Source organism: Calypte anna, chromosome 1 (assembly GCF_003957555.1).
Source record: "Calypte anna isolate BGI_N300 chromosome 1, bCalAnn1_v1.p, whole genome shotgun sequence".
NCBI lineage: Eukaryota > Metazoa > Chordata > Aves > Apodiformes > Trochilidae > Calypte > Calypte anna.
This window is the reverse complement of record NC_044244.1, coordinates 42,996,881-43,011,795: the sequence shown is the minus strand read 5'-3', so window position 1 is coordinate 43,011,795 and position 14,915 is coordinate 42,996,881. Positions and strand designations below refer to the sequence as shown.

General features: G+C 41.7%; 1 protein-coding gene across 1 annotated transcript; it reads left to right on the top strand.

The window, feature by feature from the left end:
- Positions 1–385: 385 nt before the first annotated feature.
- On the top strand, positions 386–9,458 carry LDHB (lactate dehydrogenase B). The gene is made up of 8 exons (XM_030469347.1): positions 386–507; positions 1,347–1,478; positions 3,166–3,283; positions 3,796–3,969; positions 6,101–6,274; positions 7,416–7,533; positions 8,209–8,332; positions 9,109–9,458. The coding sequence occupies exons 2-8, from the start codon at positions 1,353–1,355 to the stop codon at positions 9,274–9,276; spliced, it is 1,002 nt and encodes a 333-aa protein (XP_030325207.1). The 5' UTR covers positions 386–507; positions 1,347–1,352; the 3' UTR covers positions 9,277–9,458.
- The last annotated feature ends 5,457 nt before the right edge of the window (positions 9,459–14,915 follow it).

Sequence of the window (14,915 nt, the reverse complement as noted above, 5' to 3'; positions counted from 1 at the left end):
ACTGCAGCCGCCCTGGCCCGGCCCGGCCCAGCCAAAGCTGCACGACTGCCGGCTCAGCCCACCCCGCCGGCTCAGCCCGCCCCGGTTGCTGACACCACCGCTTCACCCTCCTGGGCACCCTCCCGCCGTCAGCAGAAAAAAAGGGTCGAGCCAGCGTTTCCCATCCCCGGGGGGCGGCCCTGAAGCCCCCTCGCAGCCACACTGAGTAACCCACACCCCCCAGCCCCCTCGTCCCGGCGACGGGGAGGGGTGAGCGGGGAAGGGCAGGGGGGGGAGACAGAGGGGGAGGCGGGGCGGCACCACCCTTGAGCCTCGGTCCTTTGCGGGGATTGAGCGCGGCGGCCACCGCCTCCCCAATGGCACCGGGGAACGCCCCGGGGGGCGCGGCGGGGGGCGGCTCAGGCCGGCCCGCCGGACCCGCCCCTTCCGCTGCGGAGCCCTCATTGCCCGAGCCCCCGAGTGCTGCGGTCGTGCTTCTCTCGCCTCTCACCGATCTGAGCATTGCTGGTGGGTACGGGGAGAGCGAAGCGAGCGGAGTTTCCCCTCTCCGGGATGCTGGAGGATTCGCTCAGCCTTCCCTTCTTCGGGCGGCTCGGTCCGAGCATCCCTGCGTAGCGGGAGGATGGTGCCTGGGACCGGGGGGCTAGGGTGGCGGTAGGGTGGGTTGCCGGTGACCGGAGACAGGCTGAGCGTCTGGGTGGGATGACGGCTCCTGGCTCGGCTCCGGGCCGTCAGCAGAAGCCCGCTGTGTGACCTCGTGTGCCGGCCCTCCGCTGGCCTGCGCCTGGCGGCGTGGGGGCTGTACGGAAGCATGTGCGGAAAGGGACGGTCGGAGACACGGGATGGGTTGTAGGCAGGCAGCCTTGGGGCTGAATGGAAACGATCCGGGGAAATCCCAGCGGGCTCATTGCTCACAGCCTGGTTCGTGGGTCTGTTACCAGCCCCGCAGCCCTGATGTGCGCCCTGAGGGGAGGTGAGTGCCAAGGAGCCCTTAAGGCGGGAGCTGTTTCTGCTTTCTGCTTGGGGAGGCTGTGGAAGCTCTGCGAACAGAAGGGTATTGTGCTGCTAAAAGAGTCCCTGTGGCCTTCCAGCCTTTCGCAGGGCACTAGCGAATGCCAGGAGGGATGGGAGCCAGAGTCCTGCGGCCAAGGAGGCACGGGTGGGCGGATAAACCAGCCTCGGTTTGCCGGGGCACTGCTGCTTCTTATATAAGACGCTCTTTAGCGCTTCCATCGGCGAAGTTCCCGTCTGCGCCAGGTGACCGCTTCGGTTCGGAGCCTGGGTTTCGGTTTCCCGGTGGCTTGCTTTGACTCAGACTTTTTTTTCTTTTTTCTCTCTCCCTGGAGAACACCATGGCTACTCTCAAGGAAAAGCTGATGACCACCGTTGGCGCGGGACCCACAGTCCCGAACAACAAGATCACGGTCGTGGGGGTCGGACAGGTTGGGATGGCCTGTGCTATCAGCGTCCTTGGAAAGGTACGGCCCAAGGACGGGGCGGTGCGGGAGCTCCCGCTGCTGCAATCTTCTGCGCCGCCTCTTTCGTCTTAGCCGAGTGATGGGGAGTTTGGTAGCTTGGTACAGGAATGAATCATTGGCAGCCCGTGTAAGCAAGCAGTGACCTACACCCTTCATGCAAGGCTGACCTCCCCATTCAGTTTCTCTTTGTTCTCTCACCTCTCCCTCTGTGCTCAGCAATAAATCTCTCATTAGATAGTTATTTTGCAGGCTGCTGGGAAAACGTGGTGAGCAGTGGCTCCAAAGCCCCTGCCAGACTCCCTTTCTCTTTTAAATGTCCTTATTCTTCCAAAACAAAGCTGGAGTTCACCGGGTGGTAGAGCTCTGCTGGGCAAAGAATGCAAAAAGAGTAGCAATCCGTGTGAAAAATGGGAGAGGAGTTAGAAATATGAGTGTTTGCTTTTTACTCTTTAACGCGTATATATATTGTAACAATTGAAAACACTGCAGTTCCCTAGAACAGGCTTCTTTGTTTCTGTCAAGCCCTTACTGCTTAGGAGACTTTGTTTCCAGAGATATCTTGGCTAGTTTTCAGAAAACAAAACCAGAGGGCTGGAATTCAAGGTTATGCTGACTTTTATCTGTTATTGCTTATACTGCTGCAGTGTAAACCATTTTTACAACAAGCCCATCTGATTCTTGTCACTGAATTAGATGTGGCTGTGAGTTGTGCAAGATGATTGGCTCCCCAGATGACTTTTTGTTAAACTACAGCATATTTTTAAACTGGATTTTTCTATACTTTAATATTTAGATGCAGCTGTTTTAGGTGGCTTTGGATTTTATAAAGTTAAACAGTGCAGTAATACCGATTTCAGTTTACTGGAGTTGTATTTACTATTAATTTGAATGACACTAAAACTCCCACTTGGTTATTTTTAGTTACTTGGAGTTAGAAATGTAACTGATGTTGCCATACTGTTTTTGAAATGACTGCAGTCACGAGTCAGTTCTGTTCAATGAGAGTAGTTTAAGCAGCATTTTGTGATTGTGTAGACTTGATTCCAGTGTGTGGTAACAATGAGCTGAATTATTCTCTAGGCAACAATGATGCAAATTCATGAAATTAGTCATTGGCATTATTCCACATCCCTTCTGTTTCAGTGACACCTGGCCCATTGAAGCTGCTGAGTCTTGAATGCTGTTTTCAAGGTCTAGACTGAAAGTCCCCTAGTATTAGACTGTGTGTATAAAAATCTGTATTTAATCACACATGTGCACACATTTTTTTGAATTCTGCTTACACTTAGTTTAACACCAGGGACTTCAGTTAAGGATATTTTTTCATTGATTGAAGGAATGTTATAAGAGAGAATTTTAGATGCAGCTTTTATCCTAAGGTAAATCATGAAGTGCCTGACTACTTCATGGCTGTGCACTACATAGGCTGTGCACACAGACTCCCCACAAATATCTTTTTTTAGGGAAGTCTGAATGAGTTTTATGAACCTGTGTTGTAGAAGCCTCTGACTTTTTTACTGAGACAAACCGAAACACTAAGATAGTGCTTTTCTGCTGCTTTACCTTTGGAGAATAGATATTTTCAGATGTGTGATTTGTTACTTCAAAATAGAACACAGCTCAACTTAAGGGTAACTTTAAAATGCAATTTCACTGCTTCATTGACTTTGAATTTTGTTCTTATCAGGGTCTTTGTGATGAGCTGGCTCTGGTTGATGTTTTGGAAGACAAACTGAAAGGAGAAATGATGGATCTGCAGCATGGGAGCTTGTTCCTTCACACTCACAAGATTGTAGCAGACAAAGGTGAACCTCAGTTACTTTTTTACTACTGATATTCTGTGAATTTACTTAACTGTGGAAAAGTAGTTGTATAATCCTCAAGAACTCTTAAGGATTTGCTGTTCAGAAGTTAAAGTGTGTGATGTGGGGAGAGTTTGTATGACTGCCATAACAATGGTGGTGGTTCTTAATCTAAGATTTTGCTTACATTGCTAATGGCCACTTTACAGTTTTGGCCTTGTTGAGCAAAAATTATTTTAATGAAACTCTAGAACCTCTTTGTAGAAGAAATAGTATTGTTATTTAGATAGTAGAAATGAGAGTACAATCAAGGCCTCAATCTCAAGATCCACATACTAATATATATTGTGACAATGTAGAAGATAGTGCTGGATTTAATACTGATACCTTTTGGGTTTGAATGTATGCACAGTTGAGAAGCCCCCCATACTATCTGTATGAACACAATGCTATTGAAATTAGTGACAGCTCTGTTTTAACACATTCTGTACTTTCTCCCCCATGCTCTTCTATAGACTATGCTGTCACAGCCAACTCCAAGATTGTGGTAGTAACTGCAGGAGTTCGTCAGCAAGAGGGTGAGAGTCGTCTCAACCTGGTCCAAAGGAATGTGAATGTCTTCAAATTCATCATCCCTCAGATCATGAAATACAGCCCCAACTGCACCATCCTGGTGGTTTCCAACCCAGGTAAGGTCATCTTTTCCTAGAACACTTAAAAATTGTTTGTCAGAGAACTAGTGTTTTGTTTTTATCAGTCTTAAATACAAATTGGATATGGGAAGTTAATAGCTTTGTGGGGACGTCTGCCATGTAGCTGCTAATAGCAGAATACAAATAGTGTGAATACAGAGCATCAGAAAGTACAACTTCCCACGGTGTCTGTATTTTAAAGGTATTCCTCCTAGTAATACTTGAGTTCTTTAAATGCTTCAGCTTAAGCAGTTTAATATTTTTATCTCTAAGGGAAACGTCTGTTTTACTTGTAAATGTTTATGAATTGACTCTTTTTGTGTCTGGATATGGCCTTATTTCAGGATGAAGAACTTGCCCTAGAGACTTGGCTATATTTTTAGGAAAAAGAATTTGCATGCTGAAGCCTATGATGAAGGAAAGGCCAACTGTACTACACAGTTCAGTTAGATTACAAAAGACTTGGTTCTAACCGATTTATAGATACTTGCATGCTCATTTGCAAGCATCTAATTAAATTGAGACAGCTTCAAGACTTGGGTGGCTAAAGCTGACTGTAGACATCCTGACAGGCTTTGCAGGGTGCCTCTGTAGGACTGTCTGTGTTTGATTCAACATTTGAGTGGAGCCATTACTACAAAGCCCTGGCAATGAAGTGACACTGCTCTTAAGGATAACTTGGCAGAGTCAAAACAGTGTATGTTAAGGTAGCATCTCAGCTGGTAGCTGAGTAATTAGCTGGTCTACAATTGGTACTAGTAAATAGTAGTCTACTGAGCAAGTGGCTGCTGTACAAGTACAGTAACTTAGGGCAATTTTAAACACTTAAAAATTGAACTGAGTCAAAGATAAAATTGTGCTTGTGTTACCAAGGCTGACATCAAATTATAGACCTTTCTGGCAGAGTAGCTCCAGGAGGAGAACTAAAAACAATTCTGAAAAAGCAATGTGTATCATGCTTTTTCTCAAAAAAGGTGGAGTTTTGTCCACCAGCCTTGCATAGTGGAAGTTTAACTGTGAGCCCATTAGAAGGGACTTCAGGGGTGCTGGTGCATCAAGGATGCTCACTGCATGTGTGTTGGTGTGTGATGTTCATGTCCTTCCCTGTTTAACTTCCCTGCTTCTGTCTGGACTCAGAGCACTGTCTGCAGCCTGTCCTGAGTGGGAAAACTTACTGCAGGCAAACAATGAGATGAAAAAGCTGTGCTCAAAAAGCCTGGGTGCATGTGTTGGTACCTGGAAGACAAGACTGTCCCGAGCAATTGTAGCTGTTTGATAGGAGGGTTCTGTGTAGTCTCTACAGATTACTGTAATTTACAGGAACTGCTCCAGCTGAAACTGTAGGATAGCCATGCCTGGTCAGCATGCAGTTTGTATCAGCAAAGTGTGAACTGTACTGAGATGACATGCTTTTGGTGTCTGAGTAGAGCAAATTGTATTTCTGATCCATATGCACATATGTTCCCTTCTGAAAACTGGCTGGCTTTTGAGAGTTTTTGGGTCATAACTGCAGCCTGTTTGCTTTGAGCTATGGGTTAGTTTTTCTCTCCTTAATACCCACCTGTCTGGCCCAAACTAGGTTTCTTTTCCTAAAATTGTATTATTAGATACACACACGCTTAAAACATGTTGCTTATCTGGCTTCTCACACTAGAGGTAAAAAATGTAGAAACTGCTTAATGCAAAAATTTGTTTAAGAAATTAAACTGAAGTAGTTACAAACTAAAAACAGATTATGAAAATGTGAACCATATTTGATTGTAAATTACTTTTCCTCATATTGTGGTCATGAAGTGGAGATAACATCAATTCAAGAAATTGCTTGAATTTGTTAGCTGCATAAGTTCAGTCCTAATTTCAGATATCCTAGGGATTTAGCTGTGAAAAAACATGTCCCTAGCTGGTAGGGTACTAATCTCCAAAGACCTTCTTTGAATAGTAGCTCCATGGATCCTAAATTTCAAGCAGTCATCATATTTATTTTAATCCCCCAGGCCCTCAGACCTAAAATACTTCAACCAGGGGGCACAACTGTCCTCCTTATTGCCCTACTACTTGCAGTAAAGTAATTGAAGCATTCTTGGTGTATGTGAGTGGTTTAATTTACTGTGCATGTTTTTCTCTTCAGTGGATATATTAACCTATGTCACATGGAAGCTGAGTGGCCTGCCAAAGCACCGTGTGATTGGAAGTGGCTGCAATCTAGACACAGCCAGATTCCGCTATCTAATTGCTGAGAGACTTGGGCTCCACCCAAGCAGCTGCCATGGCTGGATCTTGGGAGAACACGGTGATTCCAGTGGTAAGGAGCAGTTCTGACCTCCTTGAGAATAACCATTGTGTTTAGAGGCTGAGGCCTAAGGGGTGTAACAAAGTTGTGAAAGAACATGTGCAGCTGAGCTCAAATGTTATACTTCACTGTATGTTTAATGAAGATAAGAGTTGGGACAAGCCTGGGAAACCTAGCTACACTCTTACTAAAAAAGTGATTGTGGCTGTATGATTAAACTCTAAAATGAAAAGACCAATTTTGTTAGCCAAAGTTGAGTTCTAAAGGCTACAGCTTAACTGCTTCTGTTTATTCCTTAGTTTTTGGAGTATTGTAACATAGCCCTGTAGCACAGTTCTCCTCTGAAGGCAGTATTGGTTCTTATTACATCAATGGCAGAGCTTGAAGCAAGTAATAGAAAAAGCTGGCAATCCAGATTCAGGCTAACAAAATTATATGTTACCTTTTTTGTATTTTCCTTTATAAAAATCATGGAGAAGATGGTTTAAAACCATGTAAAATCAAAGCAGCTTATTTATCTTGATTCACTTCATATATTTGAAGTCTGAAATGACACAGCAGAACATATTGGTACTGCTTTATATTTTACTGCTGTGTATTTCTAAGGGAGCCACCTTTTCAATGTCTTGTTGCGTTTGATCAAAGTACAGTGTCTGAACAACAGTATTTACTGAAGCCAGCCCTAGGTTGTAATGAAAGCAGAGCTTGTCTGAGCTTATGTGGAGCTCATCTTCCTTCAGTGTTACAGCTTTTTTTTGAAGTAACCTAGAAATTTCCTACTTATTTCACAGGAATGGAGAAGGAGTCTGCCTGTAAGATTCTGATATGAAGGGAGACGTGCAATTAAAAGAAAAAAAAAATTAGAAAAAACTCCACAGCTAGGATCTGATTTTTCTGGTAGAATTTGAGGTTTGACATCCAAAGTAGCTGTCTGCACCTTCAAGGGACTAAAGTTGTTCATGAGTTGTAACTGACTTGTTGAAATACCAGTACTAAAATAGTCTCTATTTGACCCCCAGAGTTCTCTAACTGTAGATAAATGAAACTTAAAATCTGCCTCAAATTTGTTATTCTACTTCTGGCTACTACTTTGTTTCTAGTTATCATAGACAGGAAAAATGCTGTTGAACCTTATGTCTCCTCTCTGTTACAGTGCCTGTTTGGAGTGGAGTTAATGTGGCAGGTGTTAGTCTCCAGGAGCTGAATCCTGCCCTGGGAACTGACAAAGACAGTGAGAACTGGAAGGATATCCACAAGCAAGTAGTTGAAAGGTACAGTGACTTGAGGAATAAGGTGATGCATATGATGCTGAAAATAGTCAGGCTGCTTCCTTGTCACAGCCTCTGCATTCTGCTCTGTGTTGTTCTCTCTCAAGTAGCTTCTTAAAGGGTATAATACTAAGAAAAGGTAGCATCTTCTGTAAGCAGATCATTGGAGTTTATTTGGGGGAACTTGTTCATTGATTTAGGAAAATATATCTAGAGGTAATTATACATGTGGCTAAATCACTTGTCTCAATTGTGAAATAAGGACTATGCTGGTATAAAGTATATGCAGATGTTGGTTAAAAAACCAGCTGACTTATGTTACCTATTCCAAATGCACTCAAGAATGACTGCCACTGATTTGGATAGAGAACTTGTTCAGTTGTAGGTGTCTGAGCTGCTTAAGAACTCATAGATAGAAGCTATTTACCTTTTCAGATAATCTTATGAGCACAATAGGGTCCCTTCTGTATACCTATGGGATAATGGCAGCCTTATACTATATCCTGTAATGCTGAAATACATAATTTTTGCTTTAATGTCTTGATTTCAAAACTTATGTGTATCACAGGAGTTTTAAGATTTTTTAAATGGGAAACATTAATTTTTAATGACTTCGGACTTGGCATTCACACAGTGTCTTGAAGTCATTTTAATGCAACTGTATCTCTATTTCCTTAGTGCCTACGAGGTAATCAGACTTAAGGGATACACAAACTGGGCTATTGGCCTTAGTGTTGCTGAGATCTGTGAGACCATGCTGAAGAACTTGTGCCGTATTCATTCAGTCTCAACACTGGTAAAGGTAAGCAGTGCTGGGTAGTTTGTTGCTCTTCTTTTTCTTTTTTTTTTTTTCTTTATGGAAAAGCTAAATAGTGTCAATTAATAAGGTGCTGAAAAAAGGAAGCTTGTAAAGTACTGATTTGAATTTAAAATGGGCATTTACTGTTGCATGTTTTGATATTTTTGGTATCTTTGCCTCCCTGCCTCATGGAGCTGGAGCAAAGTTCTCTGTGATCTACCCGATGTTGTGCTGTCCTTGGGTAAAGTTAGCCATGTGTGGCATGCAGCTTTGTTAGAAGGAAGCTGCAATGCAAAAATGGGAAACTTAATGGAGGCCCAGCTGCAATTTAATGATCCCCTGCCTAGCAAAGGTGCCAGGGAAGAGAGCTGTGTCCTTTTATACCTGGTGTTAACTGGAAGCATCTGGTCTGTACCAGCTGTATATAACCTCAGGTGCAGCATGGACTCAGAGCAGGCTGAACTTACAGCTCCCTCTGTGGTCAGACAAAAACCTGCTATAATACTGTCTTGGAATTTTATCAGCTACATGCTGCACATATATGAAGGTTTGAGGTGAGCTTTTTGAAATAAACCATCTTGCTATTGCCAATCACTTGGTGGTCTAAAACAGCTTTGCACTTTTTAGTTTAGTTTAGTTTCCAGTTATGACTGGAAATAGAATTTTCTGCAGGCTGCATGATGATGAGCTCTGCTCTCAGAAGGCTTCCTGCTATATATAAACTAAAAGCATATCTGGGGTGATGGATCTGTGTCTGAGTGATCTCTTGTTTGTGGCAGGGCATGTATGGTGTTGAGAATGATGTCTTCTTGAGCCTTCCTGCTGTCCTAAGTGCCACTGGATTGACAAGTGTCATCAACCAAAAGCTGAAGGATGAGGAGGTGGCTCAGCTGAAGAAGAGCGCGGATACATTGTGGAACATTCAGAAAGATCTCAAAGATCTGTAACTTGGGAATGTTAGATTCCAGCAATAGAAAAAGTGTGTTGTGTGCAAATGTGGGCTCTACTCACTATTCATCTCTATGATTAACATTTAATGCTCTTCCAGACTGAGTTTTGTCCACAGTAGCTAAACTTATGCTTGCTGTAACGCACAGACCTTATGAACAAATAAAGCAACTTTCAGGCATGTTTTGTTGTCCTACTGACTTATTTTCAATATTTAAACTGGCTCCTAACGTTAACATTTTCCTCTAATGTTTACCAGACTATGGAACTGTAGATGCACGTCCTTTTTAAAAGTTAGAAACAATGTAGTAATCACCTGTGGAGGGATTTCACCAATACAACCTTACTGGAATCCTTTTCTGCATTGTTCAGTTTCAGTTTGAATGCTGTCTTAGTATTGTACATTCCCAGACTTGTTTCTGACATAGTAATTTCTGCTTTTTACTGAGGAGTAGAGGAAATTGAGTGGGGATTTGCCTCTGGGTGACCTGCCAAAAAATACAACACTTTTTATGCCATTGGCCTAGAAAAATGGTCCTGCAGATCCTTCTTTCCTAGATTTAATTATTTGCCTGTTATTGGTGTCTAGTTTTCATAATGTTCAGAACAAACAAGATTCTTTATTTGATTTCCAAAATCCAAGTTTTTTTAAGTTGAACCGAAGTCCCATGGTATACAGCAAATTTGATCTTTAAAATTTCAGCATGATAGTTTCATAGGTCCTTATACACTAGGGGGTTGGAGGGAAAGAACTATAAAACAAAAAATCATGACTGATTAAGAAAAAACTTCAGATTTATAGAGATACTAGCCATAGCTAGTACTTCCTTGACACACAGAGATGTGCTCACCCTAATGTCCAGGGGACAAAGAGTATGGAAAGCCATCTTACCTTGTACCAAATTTCAGATACAAGTGTCTGAGACTAAATTAGAACAATTTAAAGGCCTTTCCTAGCTTCATTAAAACAATCTCAGTAGTGGACTAAAACACTTTCACAAGTGAATAGCTTAGTTTTTGTAGCAGTTTATGCTTTCAGAACTTGCTGGGAACATCTTAGTGGAAGGCATTCCCTAGATAGAGTACCTGGACAGATCATGTTAAGAACAGTTCATATCAGCTGTCATGAGGTGAATGGCATAAACTGTTCCTGTTTGAAGGACACATCCATTAGCAATTTCCACCTGAGCACATATAGATGGTTATCTCCCTCAGTTCCTTCCTGGCTTTGTTCCTATGTAGATCTCACTTAATGATGTATTTAAAAACAATTTTGTGGGACATCTAGTGGGATTCTTGACTGATGTGTATGAAGAGGCATCAGTTGTCTTAGAGGACACAGAGTGGGCTCTTTTCCCTTCTGATAGCGAATCTTTAATTTTAAAGGGGTCTTTACAGTCAAGGGGTCCTTGATAGTATGAGTGTGCACTCCTCACCCAGTTAAGGGTAGGGTCATACCTTGTTCTGTGGCCCACAGAAGGCTGGGACACCCTGGAAGGAATGTGGTAAACAGTACTGAGCTGGGAAGCTACTGTCACCTTGTGTCTGGCAGCTGCTCCTGCAACCCCTGCTGAGTCCCCAGAGCCTGGTGTTCTGTTAGTGATCATAGATTGAAGAACAGGACAAATTCTGTGCCTAGATATTAAGCAAGCAGAGAGCTAATGCTCACCTCTGCTACAAAAAAAGGGGTCTGTTATAAAAAAAGGGTGACCAGATACATATGAAGCAGGGAACAGAAGGAACGAGGAACAAATATTGGTTTGCCTGATAAGTACTCTGCAAATCAGCAGGCTCCCTGCACTAATCTCTACTTTTGAGGAGATGAGATAATGAAGGAAAATTTAAGAAATTTAAACGACACTGAAGTGGCTTTGCTTTGAGGGATTAGTTCAGAATTTTAGGTGGAAATAAGTATCTTAGGCTAGTGGATTTTGAGATTTTATAAACAGGCTCTGATGCAAGTACTGTAATTTTATTGCAATTATTTTTAGTAGGAGTCACATAATCTTGTATCCTACTTTCAGTGCAGTCACATGGCTATGGAATAGCTTCCTTATCTATGCTTGTGCAACACCAGCCTATCACTTTCTGTCACTTGGGAGTCTATCCATAATATAGTTTATATCATCTATATAAATTCCTTAATAACTTTTTGCCATAGTATTTTATCTCTAAAAGATAAGTGTGGTGTTGTTTTCTGAATATAATAGACTCATGTCTATCTTTTATATGCTTTGTTTGTACAGTACATTGATAGATGAACTTTGTTCTCATTTTATCCCATGAAAGACAATATAGGTTTTGACCACATTCCTATGTATCAAGAGGTCCCTCTGTCACCCCATGGTCTAACAGAAACCACTGTGGTGCTGCTGGACAGAGTGGTACAGCCAGTAAGGAGCAGCACAGCAGAACACTTCAGAAAGTGGTGAGGACAACTTGCTCTGCTAACATAAGGTAAGACCAGTAATGTTATTTTCATTGCTGTAAAGACCTAGATCCCCTTGGATTTGCAGGGTGTAGAGGTACCGTCTAGAGAACAGAAAGCCAGTCTTGCTACTCTGCGAATGTCAGTCAAGAGACAGGCAGATATTGACAGGCAACAGAGGTGAGATGGGTACTACTGGTATGGTTGTGCCAGCTGACTGGAATGCAGTCCTCTGAGTTATGCTTAGTGCCAGGTATATGCTATTACTGCTGGTTTGGTATCAAAAATTTACAAAGAAATGTATGTGAAGGGCAGAGAGCTTGAGTTTTCCACCTGTGCATCTAGAACTCTGGGAGAAATAAGTAGTATCCTTTGCTTTAATTGTCAGTCTGCATAGCAAATGTGGGCAAGCTTAGTAAAACAACAGTGCTGTCAGTGGTCGTCAGCCAGTACCCAAGCAAGAGCTGGGCTTGTTCTGAGCTCAGATGTGGTGTCAGATCAGCTGCTTTTTTTTAGTAGTCAATAAAAATGAGGCAGGGAATCAAAGGCAGGTTTGAAGAGTGAAATTCTGTTCAAAAGAACATGATGGTGTAAAAGCTATGGAAATGTTTTATATGTGTGTTTTGGTACAATAGTAATGCTTAAATGACTTTCATACTAGCTAACTTAAAACTATGTAAGAGACTTGTGTTTAAATTGCCCACAGAGTTCCTGTTATCATTGTGTTTATGCACTTCATGTCAGCCTTCTGATGGAAAAAAAAAAAAAAAAGCCATTTTTCTCAATTTACAGGTATAGATCAGAACACTTAAGCCATAAATTCCCAGTGGAATGTAGATGCTGAACTCTCACTGGTGTCAGCATGATCAGGAGCCCCAAAACACTTAAGAGTCAGATCCTTATATTGTGTCCAGAATGACACAATGCTGTAGCCTCATTGTCTCAATGCCTAATGTGGGGCTTTTCTTTCTTCTATGATCAGTTGTTCTCCACTGCATATCTGTGAATCCAGCCTTAAGTCAAAACTGTCAAAGCTTTTCAGAGATTACAGTAGTCAGGGTCTTCCTAAAATCCACACCAGTCATTGTGCTATGCTACAATTTTATAAACCATTCCTAAAATACCATTGCTATGTTAGTTACTGTTTTGCGTCAGCAAAGGAGTTGTGCAAATAATTAACTTAGATTGGTCTATTGGAGAGATCAGACTCTGGAGAGCTGGATTTGCTCAGTGTCTGAAATGAATAATTCACCTGCAAACAGAAGCAACAACGCAAAGTCTGGCCCAGGCAGTGGCAATGCAGCATAAGATTTTTGAGTTAATATTTTCTCCCTTACAGTCTCCTTTGACATTATTTAGATGTGTTTACACATTCAATATATGAGATTAACAAAAAATAACATGAAGGTGGATTCCTACCAGCATTGATTTCTTGAAAGAAATATTAATAATTCTTGCTTTGTGAGATGGGTTAAATGAAAATGCAAAGGGAAGAATAAAGACATTTTGCCTTAGATAGTTTTCTCTGTGCTGATAATTCTGTATTTCAGACAAGAAGACAGAAATGCAGTGATTTCCAAACTGTTCATTCAGTAATCTACACCAGTAGTAGATACTGGAGAACTCTCACAGTATCTCCTGGGAATTAGGAATGATTACCATGGCTGAGAATCAAATCAAACCCATTTTCCTACCCATATATAACAATAGTTTAGTCTCTGATGTTCTTAGACTGAAGATCATTCTAGAAGAGTATTTGTTTACCTGCTGTTCATTTTGCTGAGTTTGTTTTTCCCATTAAAATTGTTGGGCAATAGAAGGAAACAGAATTTTTAAATTACTTTTATACCGGGCCGATTCTGAATGCTGTATTTTTTTTGTTGTTTTTTTAATTATTATTTTAAAGATAAAAGAATAAACAAACACCTCTTTCAACATGCTTCAAGGGCATTCAAAGCCAGTAGAGTGGTTCTCAGACAGAAAAAAAGATCACAATCACCTTAGACCAAGTACCTATATTCTTCTGAATAGGATTTATGCTGAAGTTGTGTGTTGAACGGAGTGAAATTTCAACATGTTAAATTCCAATCTTAATACTGATCGTGGGATAATCTGTTTTTTATTAAGTCCTTACTCTCCTGAAAGTCCCCACTATACTCACATAGCTGAATGAATGGAAATGCCTCTTTCAGCACTCCACCTTTCAGTTTGCAGCATAGTCTTTCAAAGCATAGAAACCTTTGTTTGCTGTCAGAGAAGTAAAATGATGCAGCCCTGGCTCCTTGAGGAGATGCAGATAAGCTCTGTGAACCTGAACTGCCAACCCTGGTAACAATTCCTCCAAGGTCACACAAGGTAAGAGATGTACTAAGAATTCATTCCTAGCCTAAATTTTTGGCATTTCTATCAAAAAAAAAAAACCCAAAAAACCACCACAAAACCCACAAACAAACAATCTCTGTTAGTATAACAGAAAGGAAGAGTAATTATGAAAAAGAGAAAGTTCCAGAATATTAGGCAAATGGGATTTAAGTCTTTCTGTGATTACAACTTGCTGTTAAGAGGATACCACAAGATGCACCAACACACTGACAAATCCCCATGCTGAATATGATAGAAACACTGTGCTGACCACAGGAAAAACAAATACAAAGCACATATGCACGTGTGTATCCATGAAAGTCTTCCTGTCTTTGTACATTTGTCTGAATTATAGGTGGGGCCATGGCACTGTAAGATAGAAAAGACAGACAAAACAGTGTATTAGTCTTGTATTTTACTTTAACAAGCTACAGCCATACCAAACATCACACAGAAAAACTTGGTGTTTCTCAGAAATTGTGTTTGTGTGTGCCTGTGCATTTATTTCCCAAGTAATTAGTGGGATTTTTTCAGTACCTAGTGCCTGGCTGGAGATACAGAAAGGGAGACAGCTCTCAGAAAATGTTGACTCTATTTCTTTCCATCCTTTGTGATGAGATCATTTCATGTGCCTGGCATGAGGGGGCTTAAAAATGAGATCATTCCCAAATCTCTAGTCACACTGGAAAACTGTATATATAATTTGTAGTATAGCTTTTATGCATTTAACAGTTTGGTCCCTCAGAGGGATACTTGGTCATCAGAGCATGAGTGGACTCCATGACACACCAAACAAGAGACATCCATTTCAGGTGGTCTGAGAGGCTGGCTCCCCCAGCTCTGCAGAGC